Source organism: Charadrius vociferus, unplaced genomic scaffold, assembly GCF_000708025.1.
Source record: "Charadrius vociferus isolate BGI_N301 unplaced genomic scaffold, ASM70802v2 scaffold7, whole genome shotgun sequence".
Lineage (NCBI taxonomy): Eukaryota > Metazoa > Chordata > Aves > Charadriiformes > Charadriidae > Charadrius > Charadrius vociferus.
In genome coordinates, this window is record NW_009649308.1 from 8,682,309 (window position 1) to 8,701,934 (window position 19,626).

The following is a 19,626-nucleotide window of genomic DNA, read 5'->3' on the forward strand; positions in this document are numbered from 1 at the left end:
GCCCAGGGTGCATTTCTAGCTAAAGCAAAAAGAACCGGCCAGGACCAGGGGCAAAATGATGACTTGGTTAGGCTAATGGTCTCATTTGGTGTGGCAAATCCTCTGGAATCCACTGACAATTTAGGAACTCCCCTCACTTTTATTAGTGACATGCTTCAGTCTTCCATACAAATCAGAGACTACAGTTTCCCTATTACCACAAACTTCTATGCAGTGATATTTCTCAAAATAGGATGCATTCGTCAAACTGCCTAGTCGGAATGTCTTTGCCCCTGAACATAGCGAGGATTAAGGTGTGAAATTCCTATTAGGGCAAGGGGATTAGGCTGTTGCATTTACATAAGGATTTGACACAGCAGATCAGTTCATCGGTCGGTGCGTGCAGGCTGCACAGCCTCTGTGAGGGGCTAATAGCTGATCTTTCAGAAGAGAGGGAAGCTCCTCCTTCACACAGGCACTTACATCTTTTTGTATGATGCTGCTTGGAGAGGCCAATTCCTTCTTGATCCCTTCAGTGATCACTCTAAACCCTAAAGCGTGAGCTACGGGATTGCCCTGATTATTGTCTCAATACATTTACATATGAAGTAGTAAACTGGAAAGTAATTGACAAGAAAAACTGTTGGGTTTGGAATCAAGAAAATCTATGTAAATACTGAGTACAGAAAAATATCTGGGAAGCACAAGCTCAGGGATGAAAACTATGCCATAAGTACATGGATTAGAGTGACAAAATGTTTTCAGATAAAAAAAAAAAAGGACCATAGCTCAAGCACATGTTTTTTAACAAAGAAATACCACCTGGATTGCTGTCCCTTCACTGAAAAGATTAATGTAGTAAGACCCTGTGCAAGCATGTAGGCATAAAAAAAAGGTCCCAAACCCCAGAGTGTCTCCTATAACACCTGCTATAACAGCTCGTGAATGTGAGGCACTAAAATTCAGAGTCCTCATTTTCACAATCAGATCAGAAGATCACACCCACTTAGTCCGTTCCTTCAGCAACTCTGCATGCCAGATTTAGCACTGTGTTAGGCAGGTACATTTCCACTTCAGTTCACATTCCTCAATCTTCCTTGGCTTTAGCCCTAGGAACAGAGTGGCCCAAACTCTCAAAAGGTCGTTTTATTTATTGGTACCTCAGAGCTTCCGATCAGGGAAGAAAATGAACAAACCAGTAGCACTTTCTGGCCTTGAGTTTAACAGCAGATCCTTTAGTATTTTCGTATATCAGTTTATCCACGTTAGTGTGCATTTCATCAGTGAAGTCTAAATATTCGGTGTTAAAGTTTACTTGTTTGGTTACTGTATAGCACCTTGCATAATTAAATTACCCAAAAGCATTAAATTAACAACTGACTCACAAACACTCAAAGTTACCAATTGCTGCAAGACAGCTGATATTTTACCTTCCCCTCCACCCGCTATATTTCAACCTTTTAATACTTCTTTGAGGTTCCATAATAATGTAAATTACAGATTTATTCAGAATGACACCACACGCACTGATTGACACTTTTGCCAACGTGAGCAGTGGAAGCCTAGCACACAATGAGCAGCTCCAAGCTGCAAGGCATAACCTGCATCGCTGCAGAGGTCAGGAGGGAATCCTTCTGCTCCCGCTCCTGCAGACTCAACTGTATTGCCCAGGGAGCATTTCTAGCTAAAGCAAAAAGAGCCGGCCAGGACCAGGGGCAAAATGATGACTTGGTTAGGCTAATGGTCTCATTTGGTGTGGCAAATCCTCTGGAATCCACTGACAATTTAGGAACTCCCCTCACTTTTATTAGTGACATGCTTCAGTCTTCCATACAAATCAGAGACTACAGTTTCCCTATTACCACAAACTTCTATGCAGTGATATTTCTCAAAATAGGATGCATTCGTCAAACTGCCTAGTCGGAATGTCTTTGCCCCTGAACATAGCGAGGATTAAGGTGTGAAATTCCTATTAGGGCAAGGGGATTAGGCTGTTGCATTTACATAAGGATTTGACACAGCAGATCAGTTCATCGGTCGGTGCGTGCAGGCTGCACAGCCTCTGTGAGGGGCTAATAGCTGATCTTTCAGAAGAGAGGGAAGCTCCTCCTTCACACAGGCACTTACATCTTTTTGTATGATGCTGCTTGGAGAGGCCAATTCCTTCTTGATCCCTTCAGTGATCACTCTAAACCCTAAAGCGTGAGCTACGGGATTGCCCTGATTATTGTCTCAATACATTTACATATGAAGTAGTAAACTGGAAAGTAATTGACAAGAAAAACTGTTGGGTTTGGAATCAAGAAAATCTATGTAAATACTGAGTACAGAAAAATATCTGGGAAGCACAAGCTCAGGGATGAAAACTATGCCATAAGTACATGGATTAGAGTGACAAAATGTTTTCAGATAAAAAAAAAAAAGGACCATAGCTCAAGCACATGTTTTTTAACAAAGAAATACCACCTGGATTGCTGTCCCTTCACTGAAAAGATTAATGTAGTAAGACCCTGTGCAAGCATGTAGGCATAAAAAAAAGGTCCCAAACCCCAGAGTGTCTCCTATAACACCTGCTATAACAGCTCGTGAATGTGAGGCACTAAAATTCAGAGTCCTCATTTTCACAATCAGATCAGAAGATCACACCCACTTAGTCCGTTCCTTCAGCAACTCTGCATGCCAGATTTAGCACTGTGTTAGGCAGGTACATTTCCACTTCAGTTCACATTCCTCAATCTTCCTTGGCTTTAGCCCTAGGAACAGAGTGGCCCAAACTCTCAAAAGGTCGTTTTATTTATTGGTACCTCAGAGCTTCCGATCAGGGAAGAAAATGAACAAACCAGTAGCACTTTCTGGCCTTGAGTTTAACAGCAGATCCTTTAGTATTTTCGTATATCAGTTTATCCACGTTAGTGTGCATTTCATCAGTGAAGTCTAAATATTCGGTGTTAAAGTTTACTTGTTTGGTTACTGTATAGCACCTTGCATAATTAAATTACCCAAAAGCATTAAATTAACAACTGACTATAATAGATATATTATGATTTATATCTGGAAAAAAAAACCAGTCCTGCAAAAGCAGATTTTACGGCTTCAGTAATTTAGGAACATAGTCACTGGTCACTATTAACTATAATAGTATTAATAAGAATAGACCAGCTGCAGGCACGGCCAGTTTCCTTGCCTTTCCTCTGTTAGCGCTTAACACAGCTCCTCATACACTGCAGAGCACCTCCACGCAAGCTAAGTTGCAGGGAACTATTCATGTGCTTAAATGCTTTGATGTATCTGAGTCGGCATGCTCAGCGCTTGGTAGGACTGAGACCCAGCACGTGGCTGATGCTGGCGCTGCCTTGAGAAGTCCTGCTACTCCAAGGTCCAGCCAGTCTGGCCCTAAGTAGAAATCTGCTGAAACACCAAATAACTTAGGATGACACAGCCTTCATAGGGGCAGAAATGAGAAACCAGGAGTCCATAAAACCAAGGCTGGTGCCCAGATCATTAAATCACAATGCTTTCACCTCTGGAAGCTCTTCATTGTTTTTGTCTTGCACAAAATCTGAGGAGCAGTGTATCCTTCTGAGGTAGAGAAACAGTCATTAATAGCTATTTCACAGATGTGACCTGCACAGCATATGATTATTACAAAGAATGAACAGGTAGGCGGTCACACGTTGGATTAAGGAACAGTGATTCATAAATCCAAAAGCCAGTCTCACATGTTGCCTTTATATAGGACCTGGTAAGAGCCTGACTGAACCAGAAGTGGAAATCACGCCTTTTAATTTTATTCCTGCATTTCTGAAATAACAGGCCACTTCTGGTACACGCTGTCACTTCCCTGACTAACGGAGAAAAAGGTGGATGTTAAAGAAGCCACAAATAGTATCTGCTGGTGCTCCCTTTTCTATTATGTTGACTTTGATTTAGCTCCCTGCAATTAACAGGAACAAGAGAAAGACAAATAAAATTATCCCAGCTGTTTGTGGCCGACAGACCTGGCCTCCCAGCTGAGAGCTCTTTGTGCTGCTGAGAGCGTCACCAAGCAACCAGCTCTTGCAGCTGCCAGACTGCAAAAAAGAAGTGAAAGCATGACTTATGGAAAGGAAGCACATGTGAAGGGGATAAAGGTTGGGACTGAATCAATCTCCACTTTGTCCGCTGCCTAAATATGGCACAAGATACAAGAAGAGATGACCCTCAATGGATCTCACCTGCTGAGGGGGCAGAACCTGGATACTTATTTTGTTTTAGAAGCCAGACCCTTGGAGTACTAAACCCAGGTATCCTGTACATGGTAACTGGATGCAATGAAAAGAAGAGGGATTGAGTCCGTTATGATGCTACTGAGACTTAGTATTCTTCATCAGTCTTAGCTGGTGGTCCAAAAAGCAGCAGAAGGTGGTCCACAGTACAGCTGCCAGAATGACTGCATTGTCCCAGTTGTAAGTCAAACCCACATATAAGTCAAGTGGAGGTGAAAAAAGATTGTTTGATAATTGAAACAATATGGCAAGGAAAGCAAAGCAAACAGGCAAATCTCCATGCACACAAGTGGGGGATGAATAAAATGGGAAGGGGAAAAATGGAGAGATAAACGACCATTCAAACTGTGCTTTATGTTTTACTGATCAGTGCAGCAATCCTAGCTGTTAGAAAACTGTTAGAATGGGTAACAGACATTCTTCCTACAGAATCTAGGTAGTGCTTTGAAAAAAAAGGGTTGAGAAACCCTGACCGATATCATCCCTCCAGCTCTTGGCAGTACGAATAAGTCTTACAAGTGAGTCATCTTCTGTTTTACCAAAAAACAACTAAGAAAAAGATGTGTGAAAACTTTTCAAACTCGAACATTAAAGACAAATTGACAAACTCATTTCAGCCTCCTTATGAGTCTAAATGACAGGCACACCTGTCTGAAAACACCAAATTAATTGCCTTGACGTAGGTCACACGCTGCAGCTGAATCTAGGACTGATGCCAGGAGCCCGAGACCCACTCTTGCTGCTTGAGTACCTGAAGCACGCTGCTTCTCACCTGTGACATGAGGTATTTCCTGTAGCAACTACCTCCTTCTGTTTTGAGAGAAAGTCAGTCTTCGGTAAGCTATGCTTAGAAGAAAAAAACAAGTTGGTTTTCACCGATATTAAATATTACGAGATCTGTAAATTAGTGCTTAGCATATCAACTTGCAGCCCAACTTTATTTTTCCTTGTTCACTGTCCATTTTACACCAAATTGAACACTTCACACATGCAACTGGAAACAAAGCGAACAATGAATGTCAGGATCAGATGGCATTTTTTCCAGCATCTACTTTTTTGGAAGAAAAAGCATTCTGCAGAAACAGTGCAAAATGGAGCAGTTCTGCACCGTTTGGCATTAAATCACTACCCGCTGCCAAAAGCAGTGGAAAAACTTTATGAAGAAGCTCATGGTATGGATAAAAATTCAAGGAAAAGCAGACATTTCAAAAGCTGTTCTCCATTTTAAAACCGCAAGAAATGCCAAGATTGTAAAGATCTCTGTTGCTTTACAGTGCTAAAAATAACATTAGCCAACAACTCTATCGAGACTCTTACACAAAATTCAACCAGCCTTATGGCTTTCATTCTGCTTGTGAAACGTACACATCATTTTGCAACCCTCTGTGACTAGGGTTGTCTAAAATGAAGGAAATCCCCAGTACATTTACTCTCAAAGTATTAAAATTTACTAGAAGTAAAAAGATGCCTCAATTTTCAGCTGGTATTAAGAGATGTAAGTTCTTGTTTCTAATCCATTATGAAGGGCTTTCAAGTAGGCAAGAATAACATTCTTAGCGCCTAATGTTGGCTATCTAACTCGACTCTTTGATACACTTAATTTACATGTAATCCTGCAGCCTGCCAGCAGTTGATAAGGTTCCTGATATGTGCACATTTAGAGAAAGAGAAGTTTAGTCCTCTTACTGCCTTTATGGAGAGCTGAGCTCCATGATGGAAGGCTGCTCAGGTTTAAGGTTTCAAACAGATTTTTGCTTCTCTGCAAATGCTTCTCAGCATTTCTCCCCAACTAATTATCCGCTAGGTTTAAAATCATTGACAAAGTTGAAATGGCTGCACTGCAGTTTTGCTTGTTTCTATTATTAAAATACTTCACAGGCTTTTGTAGATACCAGGTAGTATGGAAGACGGGTGAAGGGCGTAATGAGACTATTTTGTAGATAATAAAGGGAGCGCCAAAGTTAGACATATCAAAGAAATGGTTGTCAGAAGTTACAAATCCTGAGTTAATGGCTACACAACACACCCGACTGAAGATGGACAAGTACATACACATTAAGAGCAAGACTTTCACAAGCACTATATTTTGTGCCACTAGAGGATCACTCCACGCAGTTTTGACAAAGCCATTTCAAATGTTCCACCATGCAGTGGGATGACGTGTCACATGTATATAGAAAGTTAGGGTATTCCCCATTTGTAGAGCTACAGCTATAGTTTCTCTCAACATCTTTGCATAACTAGACACCTTGCACCTCCAAAGGAAGTTAACTTAGTGGGTGCCAGGTCATCTCGATACCCCAGCCACAGGCAAACTCCCAGTTTCATTCCTGCAGGCACAAAACCATACCAAGACGTGGCAGCCATGGAGAGCGGTGTAAGCCTGGGTGAACTAAACACCGCATAGTATACACCACTCTCACCCTTTGCAGCCTGCTTTGTGTTTCACCAAAGTCGCAGTTATAACGTACTGCATTAACAAAAGAGTTACCCAGCACCGGCATGAGCTACCCCACCCCTTCCAGCTGCTTCAAGAGAAGACGGGAGAGTTGCAGAGGGCTGCAGCGCAGCATACTCACTGGAGAAACTTCTTATTTACTTCCATATTCTGAGACACATTTGTGAATGTGGAGAGGTGAAGTGGAAGGGTAAATGGAATACAGCAATATTTTAAAAAGCTGTTCCTTTCTGTCTGAATTTTGAATGCATACCATATGTTTTAGCATGTTGCTTTGATTCTCTGCTAAGATATTCTTTACTAGCCTGCCTCATCAAGACCAGTTCTCTCTGCAGAAGTTATTTAAAATTTAAAAGATAAGAGTAATTTCTACCAGTGTGTGCTGCTTTGCACTTATGATCGTCCATTACAGTGCCATTAATTACATCTCAGTAAGTCTCTCACTTGTTTGCCAACTTTCTTTATTACAATAATTCTTTCATCATCTTAACCAAGTACTTCCACATCCAGATCACTCAAGAAGACCGTAAACATCACTTGCATCTTGATCCTTAATTTTTACTCGGATAAAAAGTGATTTCTACCCTGGTTTCTTCTTCTAAACCCGTTTCCCATCTGTGATAGTATTTTCCCTTCTTATCACTACTTCAGATTCCTTAATAGGTTCTTGAAGGAGTCTTTTCTCATGAGTTTTTGAAGTCCAAATGTCCACTGGCTCTCCCCTATCTATGATTTTATTTGTTCTATTATTCTATACTAATAGATAATCAAGGTGTAAGTTTTTCTCGCAGAAGTTATGTTTATTCATACCTTGTTATGCCGTGTTGCGTATTTAATGATTTTAGCTTCCATTTCAGTTGATTTATCTAGTACAGAAGCTGAGTTTCCTAGTGTCCTTTCACCACCAGACGTGCAGAGGTGAGCAGGTACACCCATTAGTCACCATTCCTGGTCTCTCTGTTCCTCTTTCAGCGGCATTATGGGCATGAGGGGATGAGGAAGGGGACAAGAGATTATGTCAAGAGTGCAGGGGTACAGCAATAGGTTGGAGAAATGCTTCTTTCACAGAAGCACCCATGCACCACAAGATACTTTCCTAAACTGATTATTCTTTCCTGTTCAGAGAACACGAATAAAAGACAGACATCTGTGACCATAAGCTGTTCTTCCAGTAGCACAGTTAGCACGGTTAGGTGTTTCATGTGGTGGCTTGAACTGGTCCATCACAACCAGGGAGTGATAACCACAGTGAGGCAGCAGCAGAACTGGAGCTGTGGGCCCTGGCAGCCGCAGGGGACCGAGTACCAGATAAGCAGCACAGAGCAGATGGTGAGGGCAGGGGAGCACGAGGAAGGAGCCCGGAGCCCTGCTCTCCCCTGCTGCCCTGCAGGCTCAGTGGCTGCATAATTATGCCTGTGGAGCCAATAAAGCTGGTTGTGTTCATTGTCCTCCAGATAACAGAGCCCAGACCTGGAGGACTGGAAGGACTGACCTCTCACGCCAATTCCGAGTGAAGCAAAATCCCCCGGAAAAATCCTTCTAATGAATGGTGCATATTATCTCATCTTCCCCATGTCTGTTTTTTGTCTGTTTTGTTCATAACCAAGTCCTCTATTTGGACGACAAAAAAAAAAGAAAAAAAAAAATTAGTTAAAAAGCAGGCTATATCTTACACCCACTCTAGTTGAAAAATCCTTGATCTGAAGTATTTTTCAAGATTAAAAAAATGAGATAAAAGCATCGTGAGCCAATACATATAAATTTCCCATTTATTTTAGATTATGTGGATAATTTAAAAACTTCTAATGACAATGAGATTTGCATTTATCTCAAAGAATAATTTAAAAGTAAGCAAACATTTTCAAAGTGCAGTTAAAGACTCCAATAAAATGGCTTTGGTTTATTAGAGTAAGGGAAGAAAAAACAGTAACACGACTTGAGGATGTCACTGTCAGAACACAATACTTCCTGGGATCCTTTCACTAAAAGGAGAGTTCAGATTGTTTAGACAGCAAGTTGAGCTGCAGAGTTGTGTTCTGTAACATTTAGTAAAATGTATTTATGCAGATACACACCCTGCTTGCTCTTAACTAGGATGCGAGAACTATGTCTACTAATTCAGAAAGGACTGGCTGTATGTTCACAGGGGAGAGGGTGTGTCCTATGGCTTGGAGCAGTGAACGCTCTGGTTATTAGCCTTGCTTATTTTTCCCTATTCAGTTTGAATTCAGCGCTAAGCAAATCTCCAAGAGCAGGCCTGCAATTCCAGCTCTGTATGTTAATCAATTTGCCACAGCCTGAGAAGCCCTGAACACAAGCTGGAATAGCCCTCAGCTTTCATGGCTTGTCTTTGCACTTGCCCACATATGCAGGCCTCCCTTAGCCAGTTCTGAAAATCTGGATGGATTGCATCCAACTTTTTTCTTCTCAACTCCTTTAGACATACTTTTATTACGCGCATTTCTGTGCCAGTATCTTTTGTCATCCCTGGCGGCCCAGAGGGTGGATGGAAGCTGTTATCCTCTGCGTATGAGCAAAGCTATCACTCCTTCCTTTACTGTCCCATACAGAGACCTTTAAATGACACTGGCATCACATTCAAAAGACAAGATGAGGAGGCCTTTGACAACCTCTCACGCTCAGTCTGGGGTCTTTGCAGCATGCATTCATTTCCTTAACACTTAAGCTCCATCAAGATGCAAGTACTACAAACAAAAAAGAATAATCACTGGTTCAGTTCCATGGGTAGTTTCAGGGACAAGAAAGAAGGAAATACTGTTGTGCTGGATGATAGCTCTATGGCACTCTTTCTTACCAGCCTCTGTTACTGGGCTGTATGCCTTTACCCATGTCTAGTGCAGGTTCTTCCTAAAGAAAAGTGTAAGTATGAGCTGTGTCGTAATTTACCTACTACTGGGTGAAAACAGGCTTTTGATCAAAGGCCAGGAAGAGCTGAGAAGGAAGGGAAGGGAAGGGAAGGGAAGGGAAGGGAAGGGAAGGGAAGGGAAGGGAAGGGAAGGGATGGGATACCAAGTCTCAGTGATCAGTACAGCAAACTACTTGTAAACTATTGGCACAAAAGTCAAGAAGGGAAGGGAAGGGAAGGGAAGGGAAGGGAAGGGAAGGGAAGGGAAGGGAAGGGAAGGGAAGATGTGCTTTCAGGCAGACAAGAAGAGGTGGAACTTGCAACAACATGTGGAATACAGCACCAACCACCATCAGGTTCTCAAGGTGTCTCACACTGGGTGAACTCGGGGGAGTGTTCACAGACTCTGTGAGCTACTGCAGGTAGGGAGATGAGAGTGAACATACTACACATGATGCCACTCAGCCAAAGACTAAGGACCCTGGCACACCAGGGTAAGCAAGACATTTCCCCATTACAAACAGGGAAACTACACGTATTTGATTATTTTACATGATCAAAAGAAATAAGATGTTTACTAGAGTCCACGCATTGAGGCACACACTTGCTCAGGATACATTCAAGGTAACCTGCTCTCTCTCAGAGCAGGAGGGACTCCCATTCACACTGGTGGGATTTCTACTTGAGCACCAAAAAGGAACCAGAAACTTAGTTTCATGTGATGATATAAGCCAGCAAAAGAAAAAAATTACAAGGCTTTCTTGGCCTGTCTCAGCTCCTGATATTCAGCCTAATTTCCCTTGCTCATTTTCAGCCCATTTATTCCTAGATAAACCCTCTGGCACTACAGAGAATAATCCTCTTCTCTCCTGGGATTCCGAGTGAAAAGGGAACATGTCACTCTGTATGACAGAAAGAACTGCCAAAATAAAGATGCTAGCGAGGACCGAGTTTTTAGCATACGTCTCTTTTGGGGTGTGAATAGCACCAGGATTCAGTAATAGGGGCCACGTACTTTTAGGTCACCAGGTCAGCTCTGACTGCATCTTTCAATAATTTTGACAGCCTGCCATCTGTGACACAAGTAGCAGGTGTTCATGTGGATCTTGGTCAGTACATGACTACTAGCAAGGCTTGTGTTTCTGGAAGAACAACAATTTTCAGCAAGCAGCAGTGCAACTCTGGAGCCAGCTTCTGGACTTGGAGCCTCACTACCTTAAGAGGACAACAGATTCACCGCAGCTTTAGCTAGTATTTGCAGAACAACAAAATGCCAATGAATTCACAGTGCCAAAGCCCTGCTGGATGGTAGGTGAAAGCAGGACACCTCCTCCAGAACCCAAGGCAGAGGCAAAGCAATGGCAAAACATCCACCAAAGTTTGCAAGATTATGATCTCCTCCACTGTCTCCCTGTGCTCTGCATGTGCCTTGAGGAGCTGATTGGAGACCGCACTGATGGCAACCAGGGCAGTCTCAATGCTCACAGGAGAACACTTTTGATTGAGACTTTAGCTGCTCAGATCAGACTGCTTCTGCTTTACTAATTACAGGAATTAGGATTCACAGTGTTCCAGACAGGTCCCTTTTCACCCAGATTCTGTGGCCCACAGACCTAAGTAAATAGAAATTAATAAGCATAAGGCTTCTGAGTAACATCTCAGAAAATCTTCTGAATATTTTATCATAAGAACTTAGTTACACATTCATGGAAGCTTGGCTTATTCATTCTAGCGCATGATAAAGTCCTTAAGGGATACCTGCGGACTAATTGGTTTTGTCTGTGTTAGTGTCTAGTCATTGCATGAATCAGGCAATGCTGAATTTCCAGCTTAGACTAAGAGCTCCCTAAAGACAGAGAACTAGGCTGTGTTGTCTGGCAGTGTAAGTGACTTGGGTTCAATAGTTCTTCAGCCCATACATTATTACTACTCTTTCTTGCATGACACATGGTTGCTAGAGAGGAATAATCTCATGCAAACACCCTAAGTCATAGTAGTCTGCAAAAGCAATGAGAAGGAGTGAAGCTGGGAGTAAATCCTCACCCTAAGCGATCTGTCGGGGGAGGCAGCTATGGGCAAAGATCCTGCCTGCACAATTTTTCTGTTACTGCTTGGAATCCAGACCTGTCCCCTTGGTATCAAACTGGGAGATTTATGCAGGGCCTGCCAAATCTCAGCAATTAACAAGAAGCACTGAGAAGAAAGGACTGAGGAAAAGATGCCAAACAGATACAGTTTTATTACTACAACTTCATGCAGCAGGGAGGGAAGATGGGACTCACCTGTCCCCTATTAGCACCTATTCGATGCTGCAGAGCCTTTTGCAGGAGGCAGGATACAAAACACACTTACACCCATCTTCTGCTCTTCCATGACATTTGCTTTGGGGCTAGATCCCAGCTTTACATGAGTACAGGAAAGGGCTTTGTTCTGGGGTTACTTCAATGCAGTTATGCAGTATCCAAAAGGGCATTCAATTATGAAGTCTCAGAAGGACGAAGAGTTTCTGACATCCTACGCCTCGACATGTGTAATAATGCAGACCAATTTGCTTGCTTTGTAACCTTGAATCTCATGCCTCAGGGTGTAAGTTAACTATCTCCAGGGCTCTAGAGGGAATATTTTCCCTGTGATCTTCCAGCGAGGCAGATGTTACTAGGTACATCATGGAGATATTCGCCTTCTTGAGCATTGGTTACAGACTACAGCTGTTGGAGGCATTTGTATATTTTGGTACAAAATTAATACAATTTAATTAATGTAATCAATAGAGCTACACTATCCTGGCAGAGCTTGGTCCACTGCCAGCACCGACACTTGAGCAATGAAATTTTTACTAGTTTGTTTCCAAATACAAGCTTAAAATCAGTGCAGCAGCTCCAAAGTCTGGTTGGGTTTTCCAGGGCAATTTCTATGGGTCCATCTAAGGTAGCTTTTTACTAGTAGTGCAGTACTAGGAGTTGCTTTATCAACTACTTTGCTGGCTGTAGTCCCAAAGTCCTGACCTTTAACCTGTTGTGAGCTTAGTCATCCTGCTTCTCCCTCTACGGCTGCTGTCCTTCCTCAATGCAAGTCCTCTAAAATGAAATGGCAACTTCTTCTCTGAACAGGAGAGGTGGGCTGGCCTCCTACACATTTGCATCAGCTTTGCAAACAGAGAGATGAACTTCACTCATCATCTGCCACATGAAATCCTTATCAAAGCAAAGACTGCTAGAGGGGTCCATTTTATTAAGACTAGAAAGTATTTCAGGAGCACAGTCACAAATGCCCTGACATACAAAAATGTATGTAATTTCATCTGATGAGACAGCTAACACTCAGATGGAACAGAAGCACTTTGTCTGGGCTAGGTAAAAGCCAATGAATAGGACATGTGTGACTTCTCCCTGTGCTTGAAGATTTCAAAGTCTAGAAGAGATCTTTGCATGTTATTACGGCTAAAAACACATCCAGCTCCCTGCTTGTTGACCAGAATATCTATATCTCTGTGGAACTGAAGCATACAAGCTCTACCCTCTGAACAGCACCTTATTCTGCTTATTTGGTGATGTTAATTGATGGGTCACAGAATGGGGTATTTAGTTAATTAAGACATGGCAAGACATCAGCTGGAGAAAAAGTAGAAGGAATTTTCCATACCACAGAAAATATCTTAATGTTAAAGGAAAACTGAACATGCCTGATGAATTTCTGGTCACTCCAGAGTATCACTCAGACAATCACAGAAAAAAAGAACTGATTTTTGTTACTACATCTCTTCATATACTTGCTGAACAACTCACAGAATACAGCTTTGGAATACAAGACAGCACAGGAAAAGAGAAGTTCAGTATGTACAGATAACATTAGCTTTTACAGGTCATTTCTTAAAAGCAGGAATGAATGCAGACAGCCAGCACTTACAAAGCAAGGTGCAGAAAGCAGAAGATGGGCACTGGGCTGTCAGTGATGAAATAGCCTCCTCTTTTCCAGAAAAACACCTATTTATTGTACACCATGATTAGAAAGAAGCTCAAACATAAACAGGACAGTAAATCTATACAACATTTGCAAAGTCTAGTTCAGACTATTGCATTCAAAATATCTGAATGCAACTTCATCCACAGTCTCAAATTCTGTTTTCTAATTTGGTTTATTAATGACATGAGGCATGTCATCATGTGTTTATATAGTAGCCGGTGCTCCCAGGAATCCAGACTTATTTGGGACACTGGATATAACTAAGAGTTTAAAAAAGAGAAAGAATCTACCAAAACAACTGTTTTCCAACATGATCGACAGATCAGATCAAATTCAATCCTGCATATGTATATATTAATTATGTATATTACACATCTCAACACAACAGCAGTGGTACTCATGAAACCAAGTGCTGAATTTGATCCACTGTAGTATTTATTTAATGCACTGAATTCTTTGACCTATACTATTTCCTATATGGCCATGAAGTTCAAAAGTTAAATCCCTATTGTGATTATCTGTCATTACTCATTTTTGGTCAACAATTTGAAACTCTATTTGAGTTCTGGGGTGTCCATCAAGAGATGCTGATATGCTCCAAGTAGGGAAGGAGCTTGAGTACAGACAGACAACGCACAGGGCATGAGAAATATGTGCAAGACCAAGTTAAATAAACTAACTAAATCTGAGATGCTAATTTAGCAGTTTCAAGAGGGCCATATTTCTACAGACAACCCAAAACATAAAAAGAAACAAAATTTCCTTAAAAAACCCTAACCTCACTGTTGTTTTGAGTGTTACATTTATTCAAACACACCCCATCCAGCTCAATTAACTGCTTTCTCACTCCAAATGCAGCGGGTCTGCAGTGCATAGAAATGTAATTATTTACACACCACTATCATTGCCACTACTCTCTGTACTTCTAAAGCATCTTGATTACTCTACTGATAAGCGCCATGGAAATGCCTATAAATAAAATAATCATCTCCCCTCATTAAGTTACAGCTCATGGACTGAGGAAGGATGAGTTTCCTTTGTACATTCCTTTTGTAAATTTTATCATTTCACAACAGAGGGAGTAACGTGCCTCTGATGACACTCAAAGAGACAGACTGTCAGGATTCTTGTCAGTATTTCAGCTTTGAGCAGCTTGCGTTTTTGCATGAATATTTTCTCCTGAAAATAAAGTACTGTTTGTCAGAATTAAGCATTCAAGAATCTCTTTTTAATGTCAGAATCAGACATGCAAAAACCTCTAATATCATGCCAAAAGGTCAGATTTTATGGAGCAGTATGTCATGGAAACCCTAACAGCAAACACTGCACCCATAGCAGAAGCTTCTAGTTCTAGCTTCAATACTAAGAACACATATAGGTGGAAAATTTCAAATACAGTTAGATTAAAAAAACAAACAGTGAAGGATACCTTCCAATAAAAACAAAGCCTTGGTGAACTAGGTTTGCTCTTCACGAAGCTTCAACAGTAATTGATGCCGCAAACAAATATCAAACATTCCATTATTGTCAAATCACAAAATCTATTTTTTTTCAATAACTACAATACTGCATGTACATTTACATACAGTGAAACTCCAGGTGGTGCCATCTGTAACACACAATGAAATATCACATTTCATAAACTGGTGAATTATAAAGCCAGCATAAGAAGTTAAATGTGGTATCTTTACTCAGACTTTACTGAAATCACATTTCTGCAACAAAAAGTGATGGTGAAGTTGTCAGGTTGCCCCAGTCAAAACAGTGCTGAGTTAAGGCACTAGTCACACGACGAAAACAAGGTTGCCTGTCATTTATTGATTCAAGAAGAGTTCTGTATGGTGTGCTGTCTGCTGTGGACAACAGTTTGCAGTAGGAACTGCTAAATTACATAGGCCTTTGTGCCCATTGCTCAGCTGTAGCCCCACGCAAGGCAGCCTCTCCAATGACCGATTGTAGACTACCCCACAGCAGCACTACTCGAGGCAATCTGTAACTTCAGAGCAAGCAGCATTTCCCTAATCCCCACCTAGGAATTAACACAATTTCACAGGCTGGTCCAGTCACCAGGCCACAAGCTCGGTTCAATTGATGGGCTGATTTGGTCTTGCTCTCCAGTCAGAGGTGGAGGGAAACACCACTTCCTCCTGTAACTAGCTAAAAGGCAGGGAAGAGAACAGTTTGATGGAAGCTCACGGGGCATTTCTATTTCTGCACACCATCCAAAGCAACATCTCACCTCCAAAATGTTGGCGGTTCTCAAACGGAGGCAATTTACAGGTTCAGATTAAGATCCTCATTCACAACTGTGAGAGCAATAGGACTCTGTGTCAGCATGAGCAGGCAACTGCTTTCAGTCCAGATCCATCTATTAAACCCTCTGCAAAGCTGCTGTGACTCAAAGCACATGGTCCTTTGCCCGTATATGTTTTCCTCAGTGAGGATGGATCATTTGACTCTCTCCTTCCTCTTCCCCCAGCCACTTCCAAGGTTTCCAGTACATCACTCCCTGTATCACTACTTATTTACAGCATGCTACTATATCTATAGACAGCCTAGCTAAAAAGACACCCAGTCACGTATAAACTATACATCTTATGAAGAAAAAGTGCTCAGTTGAGACAAGTGGAAAGAAAAGCTTTGACAGGCAGGTGAGATTTTTGTATATCTGAAGCTAGAAGCAGCCACTAACTAACATGCAGGATACAGAGGTTGGGACAGAGCAAGAGTATCAGACAAGTTAGAGTGACATAGAATCATAGAATGGTTTAGGTTGGAAGTGACCTTAAAACATGCTACTTTCAGCTCCCAGGCACTGCACCTGGACTGTGCAGGGCACTTTATGAGCTTATATTTGGGGTTGGAAGGATGAACATTTTCATATGTAAAGTCTGCATGTTAGTTGGACGCATCACTTAGGGTTGGCATGGTATTTCAAGAGCCAGTATTTGGATAATTTTCTCCAGAGACAGGAAAGAGGGTTAATTTAAAGCAATAGTATCCATCCCTAGAATAGCCAGCATCCAACCCACACACAAGAGCTGTGCTGCCCCACTCCAGAATCTGGAGCAAAAAAAACAGTGACAAAAATAATATTGTCCCTCAGTTACAGAAGACACAGAACTGTAAAATCAAGCGTAGAATTTTCCTTGAAGAATCTAGCTCTTCCCAGTCCCCAAAGTTATCCTCCACATTCCTTTAAGGGTTTTCATAGATACAGCAATATAAAATGGCTTATTGCTGTGTAGCTGCTAACAAGAGACAGATGTTTCTTTCAGTTCCAGGAAAATGTAGACATAAAGTACATTATGATGACACACTAAATATTTTTGACCTAAATCCCTTTCTCCATGTTATCTCTTGATGCATTTAGTCAAGAAAGTGCAATACAGTTCCATGCTTTTCCTGCTAATTAGTGAGCTAGACAGAAGCGCATGCTTGGATCAATTACTTTATCTTAGCAAGCAAGGAAAGTCAAGCAACACATTTTCACTTAGTGAATCCAAATCTTGAGAGTTCTTGCAATTGCTTCAGAGCCAAATCAACTGGTGGCTGTGAGCCGAACTCCCCATGTTATTTATTTAGCTAGTCCGGAAGACACGCACTGCACGCTGGCGTGCAGGACGGAGCATCTGTTTCACTCAGACGGTTGGCTACATTCTTTACTTGATATTAATATCAGTGAAAATTTAGTAACTTAACCACTGGCATGAGAAGTCTGACTTCTAAGAGAACAGATGGCAGTGATCATCTCAGGTTAATTTTAGGCTTCAGGAATTGTTCTGAGTCAGCAAAGCCTCAAGATAAGAGAAAGAAAAAGACATAACAGCTGTAAAATCTCCTACCTGTTTCCCATCCAAGGTATACAGCTTTTTGACCACTCCCGTCTCCAGTTTTATAGCTTCAGTGATATCGGTGAGAACTTGCTCAAACGAATGGGCAGTCTTCTTGTTCAAGAGCACGCGGACTGCCTTCCGGGGTTTCACCCCACTGCGGATGATGGTTACCAGCTTGGGACGCACAAAATCTTTGTTCTCCTTTGCCTGGGCACTGTTGCTGCTGGCCAGAGACTGAGGTGCTTTCTGGTTGGCAGATGTCTTCACATTGACAGACCAGTTGGGGTTGACATTCTTGGTGTATTCCACCTTCTTGAAGAAGTTGTCAGATGAGCAGACGTAACTCTCCCCTTTTGAAAGAAATGAACACCAGTCTAATTCTACAGTTATTCCCGTAAGGCTGCTGAAACACAGAAACTCTACATTGCCCCCATTAATCATGTAAATCATTAATAATTGTTTTTATTAGCACTTCCATGAAAGCTTGTTATTAAAATATTTTGTCTTATTTTAATTTTATATTTATGCTTATTTAAAATATTACTAGTATTTCCCCAAAGTAAGCAAGTCAGCCATAGCTTGCATCAGCAAATATGTACTACCACTCAGTCACGTGAACCAGGGGTTAAAAAAGTTTGAGAGTTATAAAGGTATGTAGGTACTTGAAGATGCAACTAAGCTGTCTAAAAGCTCCTAAACACCAAAATCATCTAATCCCCTAAATTATTTTGTAAATTTGCCAGCTTCCTCTCCATCTTTACAGACCTAGCTACTACTTCAGTCTGTCATCCCCTGCCAAGAGGATATCAACATTCATCCACAAAGTACCTTTTGTGTCATGCCTGAAAAATAGTGAAAATCTGGTACTGAATAGTCTCTACCAAAAGCAGCTTTGATAAATCTAGCAGGCATAACAAATATGATTCATTGTAGCATCAGTGTTGTTTTAGAGGACAGACCCAGTGGCAGCTGAGATAAAACACTACACCAAATACCACTGCTTGCTTTTATATGGCTGGTACCAACCGAAAATATATGAAATCCAAATTTAGACATGGTAGAGAAGGGTTACACAGTCTTGTTAGTAATTCATAAAAAAACCCTTCCTTATCCCATCCAAAATTAGTTTCAAGCTTTGTCTGTAATTTACAGCATCCTATCTAAGGTTTTAAGAGCACCTTAAAGGATTTGGAGGATCTTCTTTTGCGCCTGCAAATCTGATGAATGCTAGAAGAGTTATTACTAGAATGAGACTATAAAACAGGAACCCTAAGGGAATGTAGCTGTCTAGTCTGAAATGACTCAGGCTGCTGAGCAGTTGAGGACGCACTGAAAAAAAGTCAGTCATTGCTAGAGGACGAAGCTTTGTCTCACCATTAGATAAAATTTTAACAGGAACTGAAGGCATATCATGGGTATCTGTAGGTTCTTATGAAGTTTCTTTTGGTGTTTTATTGGGCTGATCTTACAGAATGAAGTTCTTTAAATATTATGATAGGTTTGAAATCAAAATGTAGATTTAGCTATTTTGAATATGAAGAAATCCTTCTTCATGTAAACAGACTAGCTGCGTTTCCTTATCTCTTCCCTCTTGCAAACGAAAGCCTGAACATCTTTGAAAAGCTTACCCAACATGTAAGTCTGGCTTTCCATTACAGGATCTCTAGGACGGGATTTGATGTCCAATTGGCAAAGGTGTAAATGTGGATTTCCATACAGCCCACTGATTTCCACAGAATTTCATGGTCCAGGCATGTAATGTATCCAGTATGGTGTTCATATAGTTATTCTTCTGCTGACTAAATTGCATTTTTTATGGAGGCACTGAGATAATCCCTTCCTAGAACATACGGTGAGACCACTAACAGTTACCCAATAAACAGAAGGCATTATAGGCTTAAAACAATGGTCTGTGTAGTATTTATGTCCTTATTACTGCTAAGTGTTTGATGTCACAAGCAGCCATAGAAAAGGTGCAGGATGCTAACTTTTTTTTTTTAAAAATCCTGACTTTGTACCCAGTTTGCCAAAAAGTGATGTTTACTCGTGGTGCTTCCATGACCAACTGCAGCTTTTCTCCATCTCCGCAGTTGCATAAAGCGACCATTATCATTTGTCAACAGGAAGCAGATATTCGGTTTTCCCTTCTGAAGATGGAACAGAAATACAGAAGAGAGAAGGGAGCTAACGAGGTTCATGATGAACACCATCAGCTGGGCATTTTATCAACTAGGGAGTGTACCTCAAACTAATGCAGTA

General features: G+C 41.3%; 1 protein-coding gene across 1 annotated transcript in view; it reads right to left on the bottom strand.

Moving 5' to 3' along the window:
• Positions 1-19,626, bottom strand: part of DCX (doublecortin) — a 76,769-nt gene that overhangs the window by 46,373 nt on the left and 10,770 nt on the right. Inside the window, exon 3 of the mRNA XM_009889303.1 lies at positions 17,377-17,717. Within this exon, the coding sequence (XP_009887605.1) occupies positions 17,377-17,717 (341 nt within the window). The remainder of the gene's footprint in view (positions 1-17,376; positions 17,718-19,626) is intronic.